The sequence below is a fragment of the Carcharodon carcharias genome, chromosome 3 (genome assembly GCF_017639515.1).
Source record: "Carcharodon carcharias isolate sCarCar2 chromosome 3, sCarCar2.pri, whole genome shotgun sequence".
NCBI lineage: Eukaryota > Metazoa > Chordata > Chondrichthyes > Lamniformes > Lamnidae > Carcharodon > Carcharodon carcharias.
Genome location: NC_054469.1, coordinates 46787708 through 46815253, shown reverse-complemented (window position 1 = coordinate 46815253; position 27546 = coordinate 46787708). Strand labels below are relative to the sequence as shown.

At 39.1% G+C, this 27546-nt stretch overlaps 1 protein-coding gene across 5 annotated transcripts in view; it reads right to left on the bottom strand.

The window, feature by feature from the left end:
- Positions 1 to 27546, bottom strand: part of pard3aa (par-3 family cell polarity regulator alpha, a) — a 799897-nt gene that overhangs the window by 203823 nt on the left and 568528 nt on the right. For 3 of the 5 annotated variants that reach the window (XM_041183914.1, XM_041183910.1, XM_041183913.1), the window contains exons 16-18: positions 21528 to 21711; positions 13076 to 13224; positions 8382 to 8429 (exon numbers count right to left, since the gene is read on the bottom strand). In XM_041183914.1, coding sequence (XP_041039848.1) covers positions 8382 to 8429; positions 13076 to 13224; positions 21528 to 21711 — 381 coding nt within the window. The remainder of the gene's footprint in view (positions 1 to 8381; positions 8430 to 13075; positions 13225 to 21527; positions 21712 to 27546) is intronic. The other 2 variants (XM_041183911.1, XM_041183912.1) reach the window with 2 other exon arrangements.

Below are 27546 nucleotides of genomic sequence, written 5' to 3'. Positions count from 1 at the left end.
CTCATTCTTCTAAACTCATTGCATGAATCACAAATTGTTAGTACGTAGGTTCATCAAGTGATTAGGAAGGCAAATGGAATGTTGTCATTGATTGCATGGGCAATGGGATATAAAAGTAGGGACATTTTGCTGCAGTTGTACAGGGCCTTGGTGAGATCACATCTGGAGTACTGTGTACAGTTTTGGTTTCCTTAAAGGACATAATTACATTAGAAGCAGTTCTGAGAAGGTTCACTCAAATGCAGATTCCTGGGAGGGGGGTGTTCTCTTATGAGGAAAGATTGGACAGGTTGGGCCTGTATCCATTGGAGTTTAGGAGAATCAGAGGTGATCTGATTGAAACATATAAGGTCCTGAAGGGGCTTGACAGAATGGATGCGGAAAGGATGCTTCCTTCTGTGGGAGAGGCCAGAATTAGGGGGCACAGTTTAAAAATAATCATTTATGATAGAGATGAGAATTTTTTCTCTCTCAGAGGGTCATGAGTCTGTGGAACTTCCTTCCACAAAGTGGTGGAGACAGGGTCATTGAAAATGTTAAAAGCAGAGGTAGATTGACTTTCTTGTTAGTCAAGAATCTATGGGGTGAGGAGGAGGCAGGATTGTGACATCGAGGACCCAATCAGATCAGCTATGAATTTTATTGAATGGCAAAACAGGCTCATGGGGTAGAATGGCCCACACCTGCTCCTAATTCACATGTTCGTAAGTTGTCTCCTTCTCCGTCTTTAAGATCACTCTTAACAACACCTGTCTCCACTCTTCCTTCAGAGCATCTGCTGGTGAAACCCTCATCCATGTTTTGTCACCTCTAGACTTGACTGTTCCAATGCTCCCTCATCAGCTTTAAAGTATTTTGCAAACTCTAAAATCCTTGAAAACATACTGCTACTATTCTGGTTGAGTGCACATGGGACTTGGAAGATATGGACAAAGTACTCATTTTAAAATTGATCTAAAAAATCTGAGGTTTAGTCCAGTCTAAACAAAAAGAGGTAAAGTTCTCTTTTGTCTGGTAACTGGTGAGGGTTTTATTTTTCTAATCAATATTTTTACTGCAAACAGTGAGGAGTGATGATATTGGGGAGGTATTACTAAATCTCTCAGTGTGAGGAAGGTGAATTAATCTCAGTCAAGAAACAGTCATTACCAGTGGCAGGGCTCAGCGATCAGGTCATTTGAACACCTTTAAGTTATTCAAATCATTTCCATCCCCTCGCAAAGAACTTAGTAATGTCTCAAAGCCAGTTCCCTCACTAGCACACAACTGAGCTTGCGATCTCAGTTTAGTTCCTTGTGACCATGCACACATGGCACAGACCTGCCACATTTCCTTGAATCGGTGGACTCCAGGAATGAGCAGTTATTGGATCTCAATCCATGAAACAGGTTGAGGACAAAATAAAGAGTCTCTGCCTTCAAAAATACAAACATAAAGAACACAAACGCCAAGATTTCGGAGGACTAGTTTGAATTTGAATGTCACATTAGATTGGAGGCTTTTGTTTGCAAAGAAGATAAAAATCTGATTGAAGGAAAAACAGTCAATTTGCACAAAATCTTAAACTTTGCCTGGCTGCTTCATGCTCATGGCATGCACAAGTCTTGAAGATTAAAATCATTTATCAAATGCTTAACTGTTACATTATGAAGCCACTGATCAGTACTTAAATAATGCTGTTGTGTAGCAGCAAAACTCTAAGCTTTCTTATTTTAACAACGTACATCATTTTACTGTGCAAGGAAAAAAAATGTTTTATTTTACACAGCGTCAACAAATCATGGAAACTGATTGTTTCTAGTCTGCAGGTCTTGCCTGTGGTAGACAATGGTAGTTCGGGCTTCTGGCATCACGTGCACAACAGATGTTAGGAAATTCCACAACTAGTATATATTTTTGAAACTTAGGGATAAACCACAATTCTATGCAAACAACTCTTCTCATGCGGTTGGCCGGATCTAAACCTAGCTAGCTTAAAAAAAAAGACACCATCGTTGACTGCATTTAGAGCGATCTAAGCAGAGCCCCCCCCCCACCCCCCTATTTCAATCCTTACTACTCATTGCATTTGAAGACAGTAAATCTCACCTACTGCCTCATTTTATCCTCAATGTGTCACAAAACAAACCCACTGTATAAAACCATGCAGCAATGTGACAGCCAATCTAGTGTGGCCATGACACCTGGATTTGTTTTCATGAAATGTTAAATGAACCATGTTCAAGTGCCACTGAGTTTGCTCTTTAACATTTTGTTGAAATGTAAGTAAAACAAAATTCAATCACTAAAAAAATAAACAAAACCTGTCAGGAGTTATTTTGAAAGACTGGCAATTTAAATACTAGAAATAAGTCCTTAAAACTGAGTATTTGACTCACAAGTATAATTTTATTAACAGATGTGCATCGAATTTACATTGCTGCATCTTAATATTTGTATTAGAGAATGTCAATGATGGTTTAATTTTTAAAAATAAATGTCCTGCCATGAGAATTCCTCACAGTGGATTATGCAAAACACTATTTTTATATGAAAACACTGAACAAATTGCTAATACATATGTTTCGCCCTTCTTCTGTAACTGAATTTTAAAATCAAATATTTATTTTGGAGGACACAGGTGGCTTAGTGGTTAAGGCCATGGCTTTTAACCTCTGGCCATCCAAGTTCAAATATCTGAAAGGAGGAAGCCAGGATATTTTTTTTTAAAACAAAAGAATCTGTACACTCAGCCTTTCAAGGATGTAATCTTTTCAACTTATTGCTGATTTAGGATCGTGTGAGTTTCTTAGCAACAGACAATTTTGCACACCGAGATCTCAAGCTCCTGAACAACTCGAGATGAAAGCTTCCTTATTAACAAATGCAACTAATGGAAGATTCCTGCACTTGCTTCAGATGTATCACTTTAGAAAGAGCTAGATGTTTTGCAATGTAAGATTATATATGAACGATTTTAAGTACTTTACATAAATAAATAATAAAATAGAAATGAATGATTTTTTTCAGATAGCTGATGATGTTAAATGTGGTTTCACTGAAGCCCATTTTAAAATGATGTCACTGAATGTCAGTAACACTGATACAGGTTTAAATACTAGAGTGACCACATAAAAGCTTCTAAGTGGTACTATAAATCTTCCTGTGCCTTTTATAAAACCTGTGTTGAATAAAAATGCATTGTCCCCACTGCCTTTAAAATATTCACCTTTTCATTTTAGTCATTTTTCTTCCGTCCATTATGCAATTCTCACTACAGTGATCACTTCATCAGTGGCCATGCTATTCAGAACAGTCTTACTCATAAAGATCACTGCTTAGCTTACTCTGAACATGAAGCCAGTTTGGTGTTGACAAGATCATTAATGAGTAAAGGTGAGCAGACAGTTGCAGCTGTCACATTTAAACTAGAAAATTAAAACTTGTCTTCGTACAGCAGGATTTAAGAAAGCTGTCGGCAATGTGCAATGGTGAATAACAGTTGCCTAGTTAGAGTCAAACGATACCTAGTGAAACCACTGGTAATGTGCTTTATTAAGGTTTCCTCTTCAAATTTTGTTTAAGTCAGGTTAAATCAAAGTCAACACTGTGGAAGCAGAAAAACCCATAATTTTTTTGAGTATTCTAGTTTTCTTCCAAACTTGATCTATTTTCCAACACAGAAGTGTCCTTCAGCCTCGGGAGAGGGACTGAGCTGCAACTTATACATGGCGATCAGAAATGTTACTGTGTGTCAAAACAGAACACGCAAGAGAAATGTAATTAGATTTGGGCGGGGACGAGGTATTAAGTGGAGTCCCACAAGAGTTAATAGTTGGAACTCTGTTGTTTTGAATGTGCATTAATGACTAGGATGTCAAAAGTGAATACAAACATGTAAAGTTTGCTGAGGACACTAAAATAGACAGCAGCAGTGGAGACATGGCACTTAAAAGATTTGTAGAAGGATTTAGATCAGACAAATAGCAACTGAACTTAATAACATAAATGTAAGTACTACACATTAGATCAAAAAAATCTGCCATATACCTACACAGAATGGCTTTGAAAATCGGCCTTAGAAAGAGATCTGCTATCATTATGAATGTCTAGGTAACCCAGTGAAACAGCTGAAAAGCTGCACAGAATGCAGAGATATGCAGCTAGAGTGGCAAAGCACAAAGCTCTAGGGGTTATGATCCAATTTAGTAATATTCATGACAGATTAATCCAAACATTAACCACTCTATAGGTTTAAAATGATTCTTCCAAGCATCTGTTTTAGGTTTACTTTTCACTACTTTATATTCAAATGCTATTGTCCTACTTTCCTGTTTTAGTTTCAAACAATTTTCTAGGTTGATCTTACATGTCATTTTCATGTTTTATATACTTCAATGAGGCCCACTCCTTAACTGTTTTCTTCTTGCCCACACATGGGTTTCCAATTCTGTACCAATGTGACACTGATAAATGCATTAGAGAGATTTCAGAGAGGAGCAACCCTGACCATGTGTGTAAAGGGGAAGGCATGACAATATGTTAAGAGTATGGCAAGCTTTACAATCAAGAAAAGAAACAGCAAATGGGAAAATCTCATCAAGTATATAAAATGTTAAAATAAGAAATATAGCATAAAACAATATTATTTCAAAGTTAGCAAGGAAAGTAAGAATCAGAATAATTAAGCACAGGAGGAACCATGCTCCCGTCATAGCCAGGTCCTCTTCGAGAGCAACTCAGCTATTCTCACTCCCCAGCTTTGTCCCCGTAGCCCTGCAAACCTTTTTTCTTCAGAAAGTTATCCTATTTGCTTTGGAATCTGCCTCCAGCAGCCTCAGGAGTGCATTCCAGATCCTACGCAATTGCTTTGTAAAAAAGGTTTTTCCCTCATGGCACCTTTATTTCTTTTGCCAGTCACCCTAAATCGGTGTAGTCTGCTTTTCGACCCTTCCTCCAAAGGGAAGTTTCTCCTGATCGATTCAGTCCAGACCCCTCATGATTTTTAGCACCTCCATCAAATCTCCTCTCAACCTTCTCTTCTCTAAGTAAGTCCTAGCTTCGCCAATTTATCCACGTTTGTCATCCTGGAACCATGCCGATTTAAATTTTTTCTGCATGCTCTCCAATGCTTTCAGATCGTTCATAAACTGTGGTGCCCAGAATTGGAAACAAAACTACATTTGAGATTAAATCAATGTTTCACAAAGATTCACCGTAACTTTCTTGCTTTTGTATTCTATGTCTCTATTTATAAAGTATGCTTTATTAACTGCATTCTCAACCCCTATGCCACCTTCAACAACTTGTATACATGTACACCACCCATACAAAACCATCTGGTCCTGCGCCCCTCTTAAAATTGCATCATTTTATATTGCCTCTCCTCATTCTTCTTTCCAGAATGTATCCCTTCACATATCAGGAAGGACATAATAGCTCTGGAGAGAGTGCAAAGGAGGTTTACAAGAATGTTGCCAGGGTTAGAAAAGTGTAGCTATGAGGAGAGATTGGATAGGTTGGGGTTATTTTCCTTAGAACAAAGAAGGCTGAGAGGTGACTTGATTGAGGTGTACAAAATTATGAGGGGAATAGATAGAGTGGACAGGATAAAATTGTTTCCCTTAGTGGAGAATTCTCAAACCAGGGGACATAGATTCAAGATAAGTGGCAGAAGGTGTAGGGGGGACATGAGGAAGAACTTTTTTACGCAGAGGGCAGTGGGTGTCTGGAATTTGCTGCCCAAGTTGGTGGTAGAGGCAGAAACTCTAAGCTCTTTTAAAAAATACCTGGATCTGCACCTTAAGTGCTGTAAGCTGCAGGGCTATGGGCCGGGTGCAGGAAGGTGGGATTAGAAAGGGCACCTGGGTGTCCTTGGGCTGGTGTGGACAAGATGGGCTGAATGGCCTCCTTCTGCGCTGTAACTTTTCTATGGTTCTATATCTCTGCATTAAATTTCATCTGCTACATGTCTGCCCATTCCACCAGCCTGTTTATGTCCTCTCAAGTTCCATCACTATATCCTCCTCAGGGTTCACAATACTGAGGTTTTTGTCAGTTGCAAACTTGGAAATTGAAAGAAGTAAAAAATATATATTAGTGAAAAGTGAATTTGCAACAGATATCAGGAAGAAATTTTTACTTAAAGAGCAACAATTGTTTGGATAAAACTGCCAAGCAAGATAGCTGGAGCAAAAACATTTTGCTTCAAACGACATTTTGGCTGTTCAAAATGCAGCTGGGTGCTATGATGGCAGAGTACAAGGGTGATGAGTTTTCAGGGGTGGGTGGGGGGGTGGCTGAAAATGGTGTTTGCTTCCCAATTAATTTTAGCAGCTGCTAGATTGCCCCCTTCTCACACTATTCAAATTTAAACAATTTCACCTAATGCCTCTCATTGAAACCTTTATATCTAAATGTGTCTGTGACTACATGGACCTACTGATATTTCCTCATCTGGGATTTTTCTTAAATCAAGGGATGCACTTCACAGGAAAATTACTACTCTGCTTCCACTCCACCACAACAACTGAGGCAAATAACAAATCCTGCTACCAATCATTCCGTACAGTCTCTCAATCGTAACTAACAAACATTTTCCCAAAGGGCAGAAGAACTAACACTATGCTGGAAATGTGGTATCTGTTCATGTAATTCAAATGGAAGACATAAAAAGCAAAAATATGCCTGAAAGAAACTTGAAACGAGAGAAAACGTTGGTAATAGGTTTAGGGGCAACTTTTTTTTGGAATGGTTAAATATGGGTATTGCGGTAGCTCTGATGTGATCTGGGCTGGAATCTCTTTGTCTTAGTTTCATTTATATACAGGATTTGGACACGAGCATAGAAAAATGTTGCTGATACCAGGCTAAAGGGAATCGCAGCAGAGGAAGAATGCAGGATGTTGAGAAGGTCAGCAGAGTGGGCAGATCGACAGCAGGTGTGCTGCAAAGCATAGAAATACAAAGTATTACATTTAAGATACTTAATGGGGTGTAGGAGCAGAGATCACTAGGACAGATAAATAGATATTTCAGGGTGAGAGTTCAGGGGAAACTGGGTTGTAAAAAAGAACTAGGATTCTGAATACAAAAAAGGAAATTATACTGAATGTATATCAGGCACTGGTTCACCCCAGTTGGGCCTCTGCATGCAGATCTGGGAACCCCATTATAAGAAGGATATTAGAATCTCAGAAGACTTACAGTGGAGTGGAGAAAGGTAAGATTGGAATGACAGAATTTTACAGCACAATTTTACAGCCCAATAAGTCTATGCTGAATATATATGCGCCACACAAGCCTCCTCAACCTACCACATTTCATCCTATCAACATGTTCTCATACTTCTCCTTCGTTGGGAATAAAGTATGAGGGAGAAAGTAGTTTTATTTTAAATTATGAAAGTTTTTGAATGTTTGAATAGGAAAAGATTATTTTCACTTGTTGGCAATTGATAGCAAGGGAGCAGAGACTGAGGATTATCAATTGAAAAAGAGAGGATTAGCAGAACTTGGAATGCTTCACCACAATAGCTATTCAGGTAGACACTGTGTTATTTCAAAGAAAATTGACTGGTTAAGTATAACAGAAGCATGTTGAAGGATGTAGGTCAAATGGAGGGAAACTTTAGAAACTACATTTGCAGAGCCCAGGCCCAATGGGCTGAACAGCCTCCTTTGCAACTCTATTATTCTGGAGATTCTGGGCATTTCAAAACAGCTGTTATTCATTCTCATCCTGATAGGACCCAAATTATAGATTGCTTCAGAAATAAATTCTGTACCTAAAAAAAAGTTGGAATTGAGCAAGACCTCAACACGTTTACTCCAATTATTCTAATTAATGGAGATGAATTTCCTCAATACTTCTCCCACCTTTTTGCCTGAACTTTAGCAGAAACCCCGCCTTAACCTGTAAACAATATCTCTGCCAAAATTTTGCCAGCATTATACCCTGAGTAAATTTACCTCCAGCTACACATGAGCAAATTAATACATTTTCAATAATAGTCTCATAGCTCAAGTATAATGCTCATTAATGATTTTCATCTACCCAATTTATAATTGCCAATCCACAGTTGGGTTTGCAACTTTGTTTTCTGTTTGACGGAAATGATCACCACATAAAATATCAGACCAAAAATTCGCTTGACTTTTACAATCAATAACATACCTCATAGTTTCTCAAGAAATCTTATTTTTCCCTTGGCTATGATTTATTTGAAATGAGTGAAAACCAGCATGTGTGAATTAACTCATACTGCAGGCAGCAAGGGTGATAAACATACACAATGCACGACTCAGGGATTTTAATGACTGTTTGCTGTAGTCATGGTAACAACGTTCCTGCTACATCACTTAGGCTGCTACAGCAACTGGGTTGTTATTGACAATCCTTACCTGTGGTTATCTGTTCAGCCAAGGAATCAAGATTAGTCTCATCAGCTACTGCCAAAAGGTAAAAGGTCAAAAATTAATGAGGTTAGTATCCCCCATTCCACGTGCTTCATTCCAACCCACTCATTCCAAGTTAGAGATCTCAGTTGTTACAGGTCATGCAGATCATATCTCTTGACAAGCAGACAAACAGATTATAATTGCCATCCTTCAAAAAATTTGTTCATTATCATGCATTATTTGTGAGGTGTTTTAAGCTTAATTTAAAAATCATTACCTTATTTAGTGTTAGAGCATTATTTCAAGCTAAAGCCATACACAGAACACACGGGTTTCTGTAGTTTTCACATTGATTGAGTTATAAATCAGCAGTCTATTATTTCACTATTCCAGCAGGGTTATAATAATTCAATGAAGAGACAAATCTAGAAAATGATTTTCAGCTTCCCATGGACCAAAGAAAATGAGAACTCGCAACAAGACTCCAATCATATTTCTTGTAAACCCATAAATCCCACTTTTAAAAAAAATAGGAGCCAGGTTAGAGTGTTAAAATATATTCTGCTTAACAATCTCACTGTGACCGGTTTATGCTTTGCAATTGTGTCACTGTATGATCAGCCTGTGCTGGACACCTATTATGTCTTTTTTCCTCAGTGCTGATAGGTACTTGAATCAACTGATTAATCAGTTGCTCATCCTCTCATCATTATCATCAGTAGTACTGATTTTAATTTCCTTGGTTTTTTTTTGGTATATACAGTCCTGAATCAGCACTGTGAGCAGAACATTGTTCAAGTGATTAAATTCCTCTTAGGAGTTACTAAAAGCAGGGCTATCAACTAAAAGTCAAAGAGAGAGCACACATTTATATAGCAGCTTTCACATCCTTAGAATGTTCCAAAGTACTTTATAGCCAATTAAGTGCAATGTAGTGAGTGTTATAAAATAGGCAACTGCGACAGTCAATTTGCACACAGCAAGATCCCATAAAAACCAATGAGAGAAATGAACAGAAAAACTGTTCTAGTGATATTAGTTGAGAGATGAAGGTTGGCCAGGGCACCAAGAGAATGCCTTTGTTCTGCTTTGAATAGTCCATGGGACATTTTACATCCAATTCAACAATGGTTTGATATCTCATCCAAAAGCCAACACTTTTGCCAATGCAACACTGAAGCATCAGACTCAAATCTCTAAAGTGACCGAGGCAACAGCATGACCCAATGCCAACCATTATAAAAAGCACCGAAATCAAGATGAGCAACTGATTAATCAGTTTCTTCAAATGTCCATCAGAACTGAGCAGTAAACATGGGGGATGAACTACATTGATAAGTGATCATTTGTGTAATTACCTGGATCAATTACTATAATCAAGTCTGACTCTACTGGTTTTGTCACATTATTTGACATAAAAAGATACCAGTCTGATGAACTAAACTGTACAGCACATTGACAAAATCAAACTTATATTGAAGTACATCATTCTATACAGGTTCCATTCTCGGATAACCAACAATGATCCTCTCAGCGCTCAGTGAAAGGAGTTATCCAAAGTTCTGCAGCACATGATTCAAAATATTAATAAATAAAATGCTTTGTTTGTATATATTAAAATTAGTGGTTCCAATATGCAGAATTTGATTCAAACACCCAACTCTACCAAGTGCCTAACTTCAGTGGTAGGAAGGGACTAGGCAGAGTTCATGCATCCATCCAAATGGGTATGAAGAACCATCAACAAGCCACTCCTTTTACATAGCTTTAACCTGGTTGGCTCAAGGGCATCATGGGTGAATGTCTGGAACTAGGTTTCTTTTAAGGGGTGAGTTGAATACATTATAGTGCATTATGTTACCCCTTCAAAAAAAGACAAAATGTCCCCTTTGAAAACACAAATTTGTAAAAATTAGCTGTCTTACATTTACTCCTATAGCCAGGCCAATGTATTACCAAAGATTTTTATTTTTCTGCACAGCCTCTCTATCCTTTGAAGGAGTAACTCACACTGCACCACATGGGCGGTCACAGTTAATGGGTCCAAGCAACCATACATGAGGTGGGACAGTGAGCAGATTATTGGACAGTTAGAGCTGGTACGCAGAAGATTATCTTCTCACCACCACAGATGCTAAACTTTGCATTTTTGTGCTGTCTTTCTCGCATTAGACTTTCAGAGACAGATATTTGATTGCTTTCATTTCTGAACCTCAACTGATCCGATCACGAGACAGATTTCTACAATTTTGTTTTGTTTAAACAATTTTTTAACAAAATGACTTGCTTAACTCAATTTAGATACTTATCTATCTGGTGATGCACTGCATTAAGGGTCTTGATCAATAGGTCAAATAAAATACTATATTTATATATACATATTTTTTATAATGTTATGGTCTATGGTCTTGTGTTTATGTGTTTCCCACCTCATTCATTTGCACATTATATGACCGGGATTTTTTCTAAGATGATCTCAGTTTCAAGATAAGGTGGAGCGGGGAGGGGTGGTTGGTGCTGGTAGTGGAAGCAAATGGAATGAAATCAATATATGTTTTATCTTCTCTACTTTTTCTTTTATTTAGGATTTGTCTGGTGTACTGAACTTAGTTCTCCCATCCAGGTAGTATGCAATTAAGCAGGCCGAATTAACGGACATTGAAACTAGAGATCAAGTAATATTGTTACAGCTTGGCTACTGTTACCTAAACTTGTCTTGCACTCAAACGCAAGAGTGCCAAATTTCAAATGATCACAACAATTTATACCTCAGGAGAAAAGGGATAGGGATTGGTTGGCAATTCGACTCTGACTGATCGAGATGCTGCCATGGAGAATGCAACAGGGATCTATAGGCGCCCCAAGCTGCCAGGTAATTCAAAAAAGGCACAAGGCTTGAACATATTCCGTTTGTTTGCAGAGAACCAGTCCCTACATATGAATGTATGTTACTTCAGTCAAGTGTAAATGAGCCATGTTACGAGCTGAACTGATTATCTTAAATTGGTTGCTACTGTAGCTATTAGCAAGCTCAAGATTTTTCAGCATGTGCTGCTCAATTGTGGAATCACATCTAACAGTGGATGTTTTGTTTTGGGTTTTGCAAGCACAGTCCAGTTGAGTACAGTCTGCACTCTGCCTCTTACAAACGGCTGAAGGAACATGTTGTTCGATTCCATCAGCCAATCGTTATAATGTATGGCCTACGTACCTGGATCACATTGGCACTGAAATTCATACACAATGTTGCTCAATTGTGTGTTAGGCCTTATTAGCAATGTTGTAAATAGAGTCCTAGCCATTTGCTCGCCTTGCACGCTTGATGCAGACCTAGAGCGCAGCAAAGCTATCTTGCAGGACAATGGCTTCCTGATCAGATCACTGTTCACTGTGTATTGTGCAAACTTGCAAATGGGCCAAAGCTCATTATTTTTGGACCTACCTCAATTTACCCAGGAAAGGCAAAGTATCTCAAATATGCGAACAGGTTAACTGAGCCGTTTCATGCTGCTACGATGCAGTGGTGACGCGAGTTGTATTTTCCGTTAACAGGTTGCTGCTGTCAGTTCAAAAAATGTTCTTCCAATCAATAATTGAGCAATGTCATGTGTGAATTTCAGTGCCATGGCGATGCCAAGTACATAGGCCTTATGGTCCACGGATTGGCTGATTGAAGAAAATAATATATTCCTCCAGTTTTTCGTTGGAGGTAGATTACAGACCTACTCAACCAGCCTGTACTTGCAAAACCCAAAACATCTTCTGTTAGAAATGATTCCATGATTGATTAGGCAGCACTTGTTGAACAATCCTGATTGCACCAATTTGATATAATCAGTTGAGCACATAACGTGGCTCATTTATGCTTGCAAGAAGTTATACACTTTCACGAGACCTCCAGGGACCCGTCCACTGCAAACAAAAGAAATGTGTTCAAGCCTTGCACGTTTTTTGAATTACTTAGCAGCTTGGGGAGCCCGTAGTTCCTCGTTGCTTCCTCCATGGCTAAGCCTCAGCCAATCAGAGTCAACTTGCCAACCAATCAGCACCCTTTTCTCCTGTAGTACAAATTGCATGATCATTTGTAATTTGGCATTCTTGCATTTGCCTTGATGAGTGCAAGATGAAAAGCTTTGAAAACATGTTGCTCTTTGGCAATATTCAAGTCTTGTACTATGAAGCAACTGTTATCCAAACTGTTCTCTAACTTAATTAGCAGAATAAATAGATTAAAGGCAGGGCCCTCCTTACGTGTCTAATGTGAGATATTTGACATTTAGCATGTGTGTTCAGTCATTGTCAATGATGGACTTGTACAATTCTAAGGAAACAAAAAAGAAAATCTATCCTCACCCGGCCTGGTGGCTGCAAGATCACGTAACTAATAACAAATTGGCATGTGTGTCTAGGTATTATGTCATTGCCAATAATGAAAATATAGGACTTGGTTAACAAGAGGAGATTGCTTATGGACAATTCCACTGAACCAACAGAAACCTATTTGAACCCTGCTTACTGGGCTGCAATAAGAAGTTCAAAATGGGCATTTTAAAAATAATAAGAAACCATGTCATTTACTAACTGGTACATAAAGCTGATGCTCAAAAGAATGGCAGTAGGAACACCCAAAATGATCTCAAGTTCCAGCTATAAAAAGACAAAATAGCTATGTAGGTAAAAAACACAGCGAGTTCTACCTAAATCCATGCTTTTAGATTTTCGTGTTTTAACAAAGTCCAGCTGAGTGGCATCTCCAAACTGTTTGGTACGTTTTTCAGACATGCTCTGACGTCCGAATCCCTCTCGCTGGAAGGCAATGGCAGGATCGACATCTGGACTTAAAACACTAAAGAAACAGAAAAGCACAATTCTTTATATATATATAAAAAGGACTATAAACAAAGAATTAAAGAAACAGTACGGTAACTCTTGACAGCAGCTGTAGGGAGGTCATTGTTGAGTGGCATTGTCTTCATTGGCAAAAGACTCCAAAGCAACTTACACGTTTTTATAACAAACTTGCTCAATATGTTGACTAAGAAAGACACAAGGTATGAATTGCTGCTTATCAAAATCGACACTTCGAGTGAACCAGATTTAATAGACAAACTGCTGTCCTTAAACAGCAGAAACTAGTGTTGAAAATGTCACTTTCACTCTTGGCAGGAAAAGTGGCTTGCTGTGTTTGAACTCGTGTGTGATTACTTGTGATGTCAATCAAAGAATACCCTGTCACTGCATGTTAAATGAAGTTGTCTTGTAAAATACAATGCGGTTTTTATGTGATGCTGACCCTTTGTAAAAAGAAATTCTGCTCAAGTATAAACTCGCAGTGAATCACCATATAACAAACATTCAATAACTGTGTGGAAAAATGGCTACATCTATACACCATATAAGGAATCCCACAAACATGAATTACAAACTCCATTTTTATGTATGGTGAGATGCTGAGGGAGGAAGATTTGTAGAGATAGAGAGATGCACACAGAGATCTGAAAAGAGAGAGACACGTACATTAATAGAAGGGAGAGAAAAGAAAGACACAGATATCCTTCTTCAGAGGACACACATTTTTGGTTTATTTATTCATGGGATGTGTACATTACTAATGGCCCTTGGAAAGGTTATGGTGAGCCACCTTTGCCAATCACTGCAGTCCATTTGGTGTAGGTATAACACACTGTTATTAGGAAGGGAGTTCCAGGAATTTGACCCAGCGACAGTGAAGGAACATTGGTATAGTTCCAAGTCAGAATGGTATGTGACTTGAAGGGGAACTTGCAGGTGGTGGTGTTCCGAAATGGCTGCTGCCCTTGTTCTTCTAGGTGGTAGAGGTCATAGGTTTGGAAGGTACTGCTGAATAAGGCTTGGTATGTTGCTTCAGTGCATCTTGTAGATGGTACAAACTGCAACTACTGTGCGCCTTTGGTGGAGGACTGAATGCTTAATGTAGTGGACAGGGTGCCAATCAAGCAGGCTCTTTTGCCCTCAATGGACAACCTGGATGGTGTCAAGTTTCTAGAGTGCTGTTAGAGCTGCATTGATCCAGGCAAATGGACAGGATTTCATCCTGACTTGTTCCTTGTAAATGATGGACAGGTTGTGGGGAATCATGAGGCGAGTTACTCACCACATTAATTCCCAGTCTCTGTCTATTCATGTGACCATAGTACTTATATGGCTGTTCCAGTTAGGTTTCTTGTCAATAATGAGCCCCAGGATGTTGATGGGAAATGTAATGGTTGTCATACTGTTGAACCTAAATGGGAGATGGTCATTCCCAGGCACTTGTGGGGCTCGAATGTTACTTGCCACTTATCAGCCTGAACCTGAATGTCATCCAGGTCTTGTTGTATGGATGCACAGACTGCATCAGTATTTGAGGAGTTGCGAATGGTACTGAACATTGTGCGATAATCAGCAAACATCCCCATTTCTGATCTTATGTTGGAAGGAAAATCACTGATGAAGCAGCTGAAGATGGTTGGATCTAGTACACCACTCTGAGGAACTCTTGCAGTGACGTCCTGGGGCTATTATGATTGAATTACAAAAACCATAGTCATCTTTCTTTATGTTTGGTATGACTCAAATCAGTGGAGAGTTTCCCCAATTCTCATTGACTTCAATTTTGCTAGGGCTCTTTAATGCCACTATTGGTCATATGTTTGCTTGATACTGCATTGGGTTAGTTATTAGAGAAAGGCAGCATGTCAAGGTTGAATAGTGGAGCTGGAATGATATTCTGGAGAACTGCTTAGTTACATTGGTGATCACCAAGAATTTATACAGAAAATTGAGTTTGAAAGGACAGAATTTGGTCGATTGCACATGCACTGTGGAGAGTGGGTTTTATATTCGTATTAGTAACTGATTGAAAATTGTATAAAATTCACCACATTCAAGTGATATCATAAATTCCCATTCTATAATCACAGGAAACAGGAGGTGCAGCCACCATTCCCTTCATTACAAAACTAGAACTTCACATATTATGGAAGGAGATCCCTATACAGAATATCTGTTTCCAGCCTAAATATTAGTTACAATTCTAATACATAAAACATAGTATTAAGGGGCAAGTGACAGATTAATGCACTAAAATATCCATTTATTCCTAAGAATTATAGAGCTGTTAAGCAGAATATGCTTTCCTGTTAAATGACACTGCCAGCTGAGGGTGGAAAATATAAAAGTGAAAATGATTATTGTTTCACGCTTAACATAACAGATGTGCAGTGGAAAATATGCTTTTGATAATATGCACTAAACAGGTTTATCCTTAAGGCTGAGACTGGATTTGCATCCATTCCTTTACAAACAGCACAGCAGAAACCACACTCGAACATTGGTTGCAAACTCTTCAAGCAATCAGTAGTTAGTCTGCTACCGAGCAAAGGATTTATTCCAGGCGTTTACTGTCGATAACAGGAGATACCTAGGAATGATTGCAACATAATAAGCTAATCAATGACTCTGGGCATAAACGAGTTCTTAATGGTCACATAAGTTACAAAAGATAGACCTTGGCTATTATTTCACCAATTTTCTCTTGTATCCTGAGGCACTAAGGTGCTGGCAGCATTTTGGAAATTTGAAAAAGTGACCATTCTTCCAGTGGTTTAAATGGCGAGAGCTGGCAGGCAACCTCACTGTGGAGAGTATCACAAATGAACAGCAATCCAACAATTCACATGCATGTAACTTCCAACAGAAGATACTGGATACTAATCAGGAACAACAATGGTTGTTTAGGCTTGGGGGGTTGTTGAGTTGGAGGGTGGCGGGGGTGGGGACAAGGTTCAGCAAATTAATTATTCCCCAACACCTTTGTTTCAAATGATATTATGTATGCTCTTAGTCTGAATTGATTCTACATCATATTAATGTGGCTGACATTCTTGATGAACAATACCATCCCTTCCACAGGTCAATTTTTTAAAAAAAAATTCATTCATGGGATGTGGGCTTCGCTGGCTGGGCCAGCATTTATTGCCCATCTGTAATTGCCCTTGAGAAGGTAAGCTGTCTTCTTGAACTGCTGCAGTCCATGTGGTGTAGGTGCACCCACAGGGTTGTCAGGAAGGGAGTTCCAGAACTTTGACCTAGCGACAGTGAACGAACGGCGATATATTTCCAAGTCAGGATGGTGAGTGACTTGGAGGGGAACTTCCAGGCAGTGGTGTTCCCATCTATCTGCTGCCCTTGTCCTTGGTTGTGGGTTTGGAAGGTGCTGCCTAAGGAGCCTTGGTGAATTCCTGTAGTGCATCTTGTAAATGACAAGTTTAGCAAGAAATCTTGCTGATACTTGCTTAGAAAATCTATGACCAGCATGAATTATATACAATTTACATTCTGTAAACAGATTGCACATGCGGTAAATAGTTTTAAGATTAATTCCAATGATACTCAAGAAGAATCATAATTTCAGATAGGCAAAGTATATGTAACAAAGTAAATACCACTCAAATTTGGGATTAGTTTCACCCAGGTCACCACTGAACTACCAAGTTAAAAACTGCCAATTATGCCAGGTAATGGGCTCATACTTCTATTAACTTATTTCTGAGCATCTTTACTTGCAGTTATATAGGAGCCTACAGCTTGGCCTCTAAGGTTTTTTTTTAAATCCTTAACATTGTAGAAATGTTTGCTTAATTATTTGCCACTCAGAAATCTTAGAATACTCCTCTGCAGTTGATAAAACTAGCTGGTAAGATGAAGGGTTAAATATGAAGGTCAACAAATGACCAAGTTAAACTATGAATTAGCGGTGTTTTTTTGAATGTGGGCGGTTTGAATTTTTTTCGGAAGGAATGCTTTCAACATTATTAATATAAAATCAGATACTAGGAAAGGGCAGAGCTTTATTTTTAACTAAAGCTGCATTATCATAGAATGATTGCGGGACAGATGGAGGCCATTTGGCCCATTGTGTCTGTGTCAGCACTCTACAAGAGCAGCACAGCTCATCCTACTCCACTGCCATTTCCCCATTGCACCTTCAATTTCTTTCTCTTCAGGTGTTAATCCAATGCTAGCATCTCCCCTCTACCCCTTCTCGGGTAGTGTAATTCAGATCCTAACCATTCACTGCAAAAAAAAAGCTTGTCCTCATGTCGCCGTTTGGTACTTCTGCCAATCACCTTATATCAGTGTCCTCTGGTTCTCCAACCTTCCACCAATGGGAACACTTTCTCTCTGTCTATCCAGACCTCTCATACTTTTGAACACTTCTATCAAGTCTGCGCTCAACTTTCTCTTTTCTAAGAACACCACCAGTTTCTCCAATTCATCCACATAATTGAAGTTTTTCATCCCTGGAACCATATTTGTATATCTTTGTTGCAGCCTCTCTAACGTCTTCACATCCTTCCTAACGTGCGGTGCCCAGATCAAACACAATACTCCAGCTGAGGCTGAACCAGTGTTTTATAAAGGTTCAGCATAACTTCCTTGTTCTTATACTCTGTGCCTCTATTTATACTGTTCAGAACTCCATGTGCCTTTTTAATCTCTTTCTCAACCTGCTCTGCCACCTTCAATAATTTGTGCACATATACCCTCCCCGGTTTCTGTTCCTGCACCTTCTTTAGCATTGTGCTTTTTATTTTATATTGCCTTTCCTTGCTCTCCCTACCAAAATGTACCACTTCACACTTCATTTACCACATGTCTGCCCATTCTATCAGCCTGTTTACATCCTCTTGAAGTCTATCACTATGCTTTCCCTGGAGCAGAGGAAATTCAGGGGGGGGCATGATTGTGGTGTATAAAATTATGAGGGGCATAGATAGGGTAGACAGGAAGGAACTTTTCCCCTTGGTGGAGGGATCAATAGCCAGGGGACATAGATTTAAGGTAGGGGGCAGGAGGTTTAGAGAGGATGTGAGGAAGAATCTTTTCACCCAGCGGGTGGTGGGAATCTGGAACTCACTGCCTGAATGGGTGGTAGAGGCAGAAACCATCATAATATTTAAGTAGTATTTGGATGTGAACTTGCAATGCCATGGCACATAAGGCCATGGGCCTAGTGCTGGAAAATGGGATTAGAATAGTTAGGTACGTGTTTGACTGACGCAGACTCGATGGGCTAAAGGGCCTTTTTCTGTGCTGTAGACCTCTATGACCTCTACGTTCCTCATACCTTCACGTTTTAACCCCTTGCATCCTCTTGACATGTTCAAATGTAATTAATCCTCAGTTTCACTCATTAATTGCAAAATAATTCTGAACAAGGACCTACTGTTAACTTCTAAAGGTTTCCATCCATTCTTCAAATTCAGAACAGCTGTCACTCTTGCTTATATAACCTTTTGCCCAAATTCACATGATTATACCCACATTTGGTGGCAAAATCCCATCACTTACCTTCATTTCAGCATCATCATCTCCTCCATTAATATCAGGAAATTAAAAACAACAGTAGTTTTCCTCTGAATCCTTAGCACAACATTAGGCTTTTAGTAGACTTTAGACTGACCTGCACTTTGAACTCTCTGATAAACAATTCAAACAAACACCATAGATCTCCAAACCCAGCTCTATAAAGAGATCAGTGTAATACTGACCAACACATACCAGACGATTCCAAATTCAGTGCCCAATCTGCTTAGAGCTAACTCATCTCAGCCTGTGCAGTAGTTGAAACACTTCAATTGACCTCAATTCTAGGCTAAGAAATGGGGAAATATCTGCTACAGATCATGTTCCTGATCACTACCCAGCTACATGTGCTGTAAAAATATGCATGTATGGTGGCAGATGAAGACCCCATCAGCCTAAAACAAGATGTTCTCCATGACCTAATAGTCTACTGATACTCATTGTCTGGGCTGATACACAAAGAATAGTCAGTTAAATGAGGCACCTGAAGACTGCTGCCAGAATTAATACCTTCAAGAGAAAAGGAGGGGAGAAACAACCACTAACTGACGCTTTTCTTGAACATTGCATAATAGAATTAGAAGTTTACAAGAATACAAGCCAGGCTCATTAGGAAATGTTCCATGAATTTGACTGGAATTAACAAAACTAAATATGATAACAGATTATAGTTAATTCAGACTCAAAGAGATCCAAAAGAAACTCTTGATGATCACCTTTTCTTGCTCACTATAATTTTGCAATGGTATCTGTGAGCTTACACAATATCAGCAATGCTTGCTTCACATTCAGATTTACAGGAATTCAAGCTGCGCTCAAGCTGCAATCTAAGGTTTTGTCAAGTCTTAGGATGTGAAGCCTATTTATTCTTTAGTGAGTTGACATGCCTCTGTGAATGCAGCAGAGCTGAAGAGTTTCAAAAATCATTCCCAATTCAACAATACAAGCATACTGCCTATAATGAGATCTGACGGTACTGACACACTTAAGCTGAAGATCAAGCTTTTTTAACTCAAAGAAAGAAAAAATTGTTTTCTCATTACATAGAAGGTTCTTGAGAAATATAAATAAGTCCAAACTGTCCAAAACCTTTCATCTTTTTTCATTAATTTAAGATGCAGCTTGTGCATTATGTATATAACATGTTGACTATTACAGCAATATTTCTAATCAGATGTCAATATTTCCCCCATTTGTTCAAATACTACCTGGTCAACTCAAATGACCATGCTACACAAAGTCTAGGCACCAAAGAATGCTAGCAACATTGTACAATAATTGATTAATGCATTAAAAAGTGAATGTGCCTTTTGCTCATTAACATTACCAATGAATGGAGCTTTATCTGAACTCCAGAGCTTTGAATTCTTCATAGCCAATGAGTTTGAAGAGAAAAGCTTTTCTTTTTGGTGCAGCATATGAAAGTATTGTGGATGAAATAAAATTAATGATATTAAGAGTCAATGGTATTATTCAGGCTCCAGGTAAGCATTCTTGGTAGTCTTGATGTTTATCCATCTTCTCTCACAATACGTTCCCTTGTTCACTCCATTGCAGATCCTAACAGGCCTCTTTGGCTGAAAGTAGGCAATAGTTTTAAACCAGGTGCTATGAGTTGAAAGCAACTAGATGACAACCCTGATGCAGATTATCCCTCACCTGCTGGGTTACAGTGCAACAAATCAAGAAGTCAGCAGAGTCGGGGGTAGGGGGGCACCTACCTAGTATGCCATTGTGTCACACCAGTGCATCACAGTATGCTATGTTGGCACAAGCTACTAGGCCTTTAACATGCACTTTAGAAATATTAATATATTAAAAAAAAATAATAATTCTTATAAAATTGTGCAAACAAGCTGTAATATTAGTACATAGTTGCTCAAGGACATGTCCAAAGGGAAATTAACTAATCTGTGCCATAGACATTTCATGATATACATCTCAATTGCTTACATATTTGTTTGGAAAACTAAGTGGATATGGTTACAATAGAACTAGGGTACAATGCTGAAGGTGCAATGTTGTCTAGCAATATTATTTGAAAAGTCTACAAATGTCTGCAGTAACATATTCAAACTGTTTATTTACATAAAAAGTTGCAGTTTTACGTACTGAAAATTATAATAACGAAGAAGTTGTGAAGAAAAACATGTGACATAAAACCTTTCTCAAATCAGGCCGACCAAAACACCTTTTAACACAAGTATCAAAAAAGGTTTACAGGTAACATGGTTGTCAGCTCCAGAGACCAAAGGGTGATTCAATTCATGATTTGTGCTGATTCAGCCAATCTTGGTGGCAGGGAGGGGCAGTGACAATAATTACCCACTGAACCCCCGAACAACATAGTGAGGAGCTGAAAGCGTGGGAAACAAACAACAAAAAAATTCTCAATTAGGAGTTTGCCCTTATCACTACTAAGTGGCCTCTGCTGGAACATGCACAGAGAGATCAGAGTTAGACAAGATGTTGGGAAAAAAGCCTGCCAACATTGAGGATCAATCGCTGCTGGTGACTATGGAGTGCTGCAGCCACAATGCAACACCTGTTCCAAGGAAAATAAAAGGAATGGGGACAATTAAGGGTAGTGGGTTATAGTAGGTGACAAGAGAAAGAAGTATCACAGAGAGCCATTGCTAAAATATCACCAGTTATGTGATCCTTATTTTGTAACATAATCTTATCATAGGATATCAGTGACAGCAGCTTGAAGGAATGGTATTAAGTTTGACCACCACTCAGTTGAAACTGCGCTCTTACCCATCTGCTTTCTCTTTATCTGGTTCTTTCACCCACAGACCAGAAGTTACAGAATTCATTTCTTGATGATAACCCACAGAGGACTGGTTGGACAGTCGAGGAAGATTGCCAGGTGGTCTGTCATCCTCAATAATAACAATGTCGTCTTGGGTCATGTTCACCGTTGGAGACATATGGTAGTTACCTGTTTACAGAAATTAGGGTTTAGGTCAAAAATAACGCAAAAGTAATGCAATAATTGGCACTCACTTCATACTGAATTATAATCAAAATTACAAAATACCTTTAAAGGCACTAGCATTTCACTTTCAATCAACTTTTTATTCTTGTTACATGATTCAGATGTTACAAAACCCTAAGCCCAAGTTAAAGATCAGAATAAATGTTATTAATTTTACTACTGAATCCCATTTGTTCACATGAATAAAGCAAATCTGTTTTCCTTTACTGAAAGAATTCATAATTGTCTTGCTCAGCTTGAAAACATCAATGCATTAATGAAAGGAAGGCTGCACTCATTCCGGACCACTCTTTTTGATCTTGGCCATGCTACTGGGAGAGCTGTGGAAAAGCAGCAGAACACCCTCCACAGGGAAGGAAAGAAAAAACAAGCAAACTAAAAAGAGTAGAGGGAAGGGAGGGGGGCAGTGGTGGTAAAGAGAAGATGAGCAGTCAACCCAAACCACTGCCAAATAACTCTCAACAGTTCTTTAACTGCTGGCTCAACAGCAGCACAGTCAGAGACCCAGAAGCAGGTTGTTTGCACACCTGCCTTTCTGGCTGGGAAACGGTGCATCACTGGGTGGAGGAAGGTGGAAGCGGTGCAGAAAGAAGAGACAACAAAAGAAAATAATTGACCAGATATACAGTGGTGTTGCTTTTCTTTACAAGAAGCTTACATGCTTAATGTGTTGAAGAGTTGAGAAAGAGAATAAACTCCACTTGGCAGGCCACAGCTTTTTTTCGGTATATTTAAGAATCTGCGATATTTTTAAATCACGCTGTTTGTATATCGCTTCTCAAAAGATCAGTTTTGCCAGACTCATACTGGAGGGCATGGCAGTGAGGGCATCATGTTGCTCTGGGTAAAAGTACCACTACATAGAAATGAGTTAGGGTTGCAGGAGGTCGAATGTCGAGCCTCAGACCTTTATGCCAACACTTCTCTAAAATTGACATAATCCTTTCAGAATATGAAAAAATGGTGTTTTATTTTACAAATGGTAACAGAATTGCTGCTTTCATATATTTATAAGAAAAAACACCAGTATTTAAATATAATGAACAAAACAAAGTCTTGAACTGTATGAAGTTAGCTTTTAATATTTTTGAGTTAAACATTAAGAATTCTTGTTTCTGTGGGCAAAGTAGATGAAAGCTCGAGACCCTTTGCTCACAATAACTTTGTTGGCTTTCACTGAATCAAAAATGCTGTTTAAAGTCTTCAGCAAACATGTACTACAGTACGGAAATGAACAATGGACACCTATTTGTTTGTAGCACAAATTATTTTTGCATTAAATCATAAAAATAAGCTTAAAAAATTGGTACCACCAAATTATGCAAATTGATTCAACAATATGAAAATTATGGTAACAGAGGGATCAGCTTCCAACAGGTCAAAGCAAACTTTTTCATACTTGAGTTACTGTGTAACTTCAAATTAACTAATGGTCTCACTAACTTATCCAGAAAAAAAAAAATTCTCTTTTTCTTCTCATCCACAGTGTGATTAAAGCAATCACTTCAGTTAAAATGAAATGAAATGCTGAAATCAAACATAAATCAGGTTTTCTTTTGGTTGCACTACTCTCTTGGAAACACCAAATAACTCTCATTTCATTTCTTCACCAAACATCTGGCACCTTTAACCTTTTGAGTACAAGAGAGATTCCCCTTTGGATAATTCTCAGACTCTGCCTTGGTACTGAAGTGCAAGATTCATACCATCTCAAGGGAATGCATCATGCCTTTGAGAATGCCTTCCTGTGATAAGTTTAAATCTCTGATCTCCCCTGCTGTGTTAAGATTGATTGCCTGTAATAAGCAGGTAGTATTTGGAATAAAACTCTAGTGTACCTGCTTAATACATAATACATCAAAATAAAAAGATGGCAGTTGATTCACGTTTCTGAAAATGCTCAATTTTATTCATAGGCATTCTGCTTGTAAATAGCCTATTTCTTGTGGGTTCACAACCTAACTTGTTTTACATTTTAACTGTGCAGTAGTGCCCTTCCATCACACAAGATGATGGTATGCACCGTGGCGGTAAACTCTGTATTAAGCATCACCTGGTGTGGCTCAGGTGCCCCACTCTAGCAATGGCAGCCTCTGCTGCATTTGCTGCAGATGAAGACAGTGGGCTGAGAAGGTGCACGATTCACTGGTTTCCGTTCTCTCTGGTCTTTTTCTTGGCCAGCTAAGTTTTTCATTTCTGCTCACCTTGTCCAATGCCCTTCCAAACAATCAGCCTCCAGAGGTCATGGTCGTCAGTGACTGTCTCCCAGTTGTCAGTGTCAATGTCTGCCTTCTTCTTGCAGGTGTCCTTGTAGCGGAGGCATGGATGCCCAGGAGGTTGCCACCTAATGGCTAGTTCACCGTACAAGGTCTTTGGGTATACGGCCGTCGTCCATCCGATGAATGTGACTGAGCCAGCACAGACGTCATTGCCTTAGCAATGAGTGTGTGCTGATAGAGGTCCTGAAGAATGCTAATTTTAAGTTCATGACCTTGTCCTGTCAAGGTATACTGAGGATAGGTCTGAGACAAGGAAGGAAACTGTTCTGCCTTTTCTTCTGCCTAGCATATGTTGTCTAGGTCTCACCATTGTACAGGAGTGCACTGAGGATGCAGATTTGGCAGGAGCTGCAGTTTGTTGTTCTCAGTCAGGTTGCAGTTGTTCCACACTCTCTTACTCAGCTTGGAAATAAAAATTGTAATTTTTGTGATGCGTGTGTTGGTTTCAGCTTCAAGTCTCAGACTGCTGGTGATTATAGAGTCTAGGTATGTGAAGCTAACAACAACTTCCAGCGTCAGATTGTCAGTGCTGTTGGATGATGGGAAAGCATCATCCTGGATCATAATTCCCTGATGCTGATGGTCAAACCAAAATCTTTAAAGTCATGAGAGAGCCTGCCCATTTGCAGCTGAAAGTGTTCTTCGATATAGTGCAACATTGTAAGCATTGAAAATATCTCTGATGGGCACTGGGTTCACCTTTGTCTTGGATCTCAGGCAAGCAGGGCTGAACAGCTTTCCATCAGTTCTGGTTTATAAGTTGACATCCTTTGTAGATGACCTGAAGGTCATCAAAGACAACCTTTTATGCAGTTTGCCATATTACCCTGAATCCCATGGGCTTTTACTTTCCTGACCAATCTGGCATGTGGGACCTTGTCAAATGCCTTGCTAAAATCCATGTACACAACATCCACTGCACTACCTTCATCAACCCTTCTTGTCACTTCCTCAAAGAATTCAATCAAATTTGAGGCAAGATCTTCCTTTAACAAATCCATGCTGACCATCCCTGACTAGTCCATGCCTTTCCACATGACAGTTAATCCTATCTTTCAGGATTGATTCTACTTATTTGCTCACCACCGATGTAAGACTAACTGGCCTATAATTGTTTGGCCTCTCCTTTGATCCCTTTTTAAACAATGGAACTACATTTACATTTCTCCAGTTCAACTAGGATCTGCTGTCTGCCAAGAACAGCATTGGCAAATACTTAACCGATGACACTCAACAGGGAGATGCCTCGATAGTTGTTGCAATCGCTGTTGTCATCCTTGTTCTTGTACAGGGTCACAATCCTTGCATCATACATATCCTGAGGCAGTGCACCCTCCCTCCAGCAGAGACAGAAAAGTTTGTGCAGATGCTGCAGGAGTGCTGGTTGATCAGCACAGTATAGCATCTGCCCCTGGAGCTTTGGATGTGCTCATACAAGGAACGCAGAAAGTTAGCATGCAGGTGCAGCAAGCAATTAAGAGGGCAAATGGTACATTGGCCTTTATTGCAAGGAGATTGAGTACAATAATGAAATAGTCTTGCTAAAATTGTACAGGGTTTTGGTGAGATCACATTTAGAATATTGTATGTAGTTTTGGAGTCCAGATTTAAGAAACAATACACTTGCACTGGAGGCAGCACAGTGAAGGTTCACTAAATTGGTCCCTGGACAAAGAGGTTGTCCTCTGACAAGACGCTGAGTAAACTGGGCTCGTATTCTCTGGAGTTAGAAGAATGAGGGGTGATGTTATTGAAACCTACATAATTCTAAAGGGGCTTGATTGGGTAGACACGGGAATCTAAAACACAGGGGCACAGTCTCAGGATAAAGGGCCAATCATTTAGGACTGAGATGAGGTGAAATGATTTAACTCAAAGGGTTGTGAATCTTTGGAGTTCTCTACCCTAGAGGGTTGTGGATGCCCCATCGTTGAATACATTTAAGGCTGGGATAGACAGATTTTTGGTCTCTCAGGGAATTAAGGGATATGGGAAGCGGATGGGAAAATGGAATTGATCAACCATTAGGAATGAGGAATAAATGCTGGCCTTGCCAGTGATGCCCACTTCCCATAAATTAGTAATTTAAAAAAAATGGTGGAACAGGCTCGACGGGACATGTGATCTATATCTGTTCTTACTTCTTGTGTTCTTTGGCCATGGCAACTAATTCAATATCTTAAAAGCAAAAAACTGCAGATGCTGGAAATCCAAAGCAAAAATAATACCTGGAAAAATTCAGCAGGTCTGAAAGCATCTGCGGAGAGGAACACAGTTAACGTTTCAAGTCCATATGACTCTTCAATAGCTTTGCTAGTTTTAACTGTATTTAGAAACAATTCTCTGGGTGCGGAGGACGACAATGGAAGAGAGAATTAAAGAGGATTAATTTGCCAGCATTTGTTCCAATTGTTCAACATTTTAATGATCCGCAGATTGAGGCAATTTAAAGTAGATGCTTCGGTCTGCAGTGACCGAGTAAAACTGGCTGACGTCTATAGATGTGCAGCTGCTTTGGTACAAGGGTCCCGACCTGCATGGAAACACCTTGGACATGCAATATTGCAAGGGCATGTCCTGGGGGTCCAATTTGGAAGCCTCCTTGGGTAATAATAATATAATACTAATACTAATAATACTACAAGCCTATTGGCTTGTCACTACCTCAATCAGTTGGTGTTATGTGCAGGGCTTCCAGGTTACATTCAGTCAAAACAACTAATGATTGAAATAAAGCATCAAAGACAAATATTTGGGAATATGTTCAAAAGAAAATACAAGCTGAAGCCTGCTTCAAGACATTTTTAGATTGGGTATCTAGATTTTTATTCTTTTTTTTTAAGATAACAAACATCATTCTGGCAGAGAGAGCGGAAAGTAACCTGTTCCCTTGCTGTTCCCATTATGAATGGAAATTGAAGCAGCAACTTCTGGAACAAAAACTGAAAATGCTGGAAAAACTCAAAGTCTAACAACATCTGTGGAGAGAAAGACGGAGTTAACATTGAGTGTTTCTGTCTTTCTCTCCACAGGTTTCATAGAATCCTTGCATAGAATCATAGAAATTTAGAGTAAAGGAGGAGGTTATTCAACCCATCATACTCAGGCCTGGCAAAAAGACCAATCCAACCTAATTCCTCTTTCCAGCTCTTTGTCCGTAGCCTTCTAAGTTACAACACTTCAAGTGCACACCCAAGCACCTTTTAAACGTGATGAGTGTATCTGCCTCTATCACCCTTACAGGCCATGAATTCCAGATGCCTATACTTCCTGGATGAAATAAATTCTCAACATCTTTGCCTCATTAGTTTTGATGCAGTGCCTCTGATATATTGAAAAAAACTATATTATTAGGGGGATGCAGGAAAACAAACTTGATAGCCAGTAATGCCAACTCAATAAACAAAATTAAATGAATGCTTCTCCAGAAGTTGCTAAGATAAAAGCAAAATACTGCAGATGCTGGAAACCTGAAACAAAAGCAGAAAATGCTGGAAAA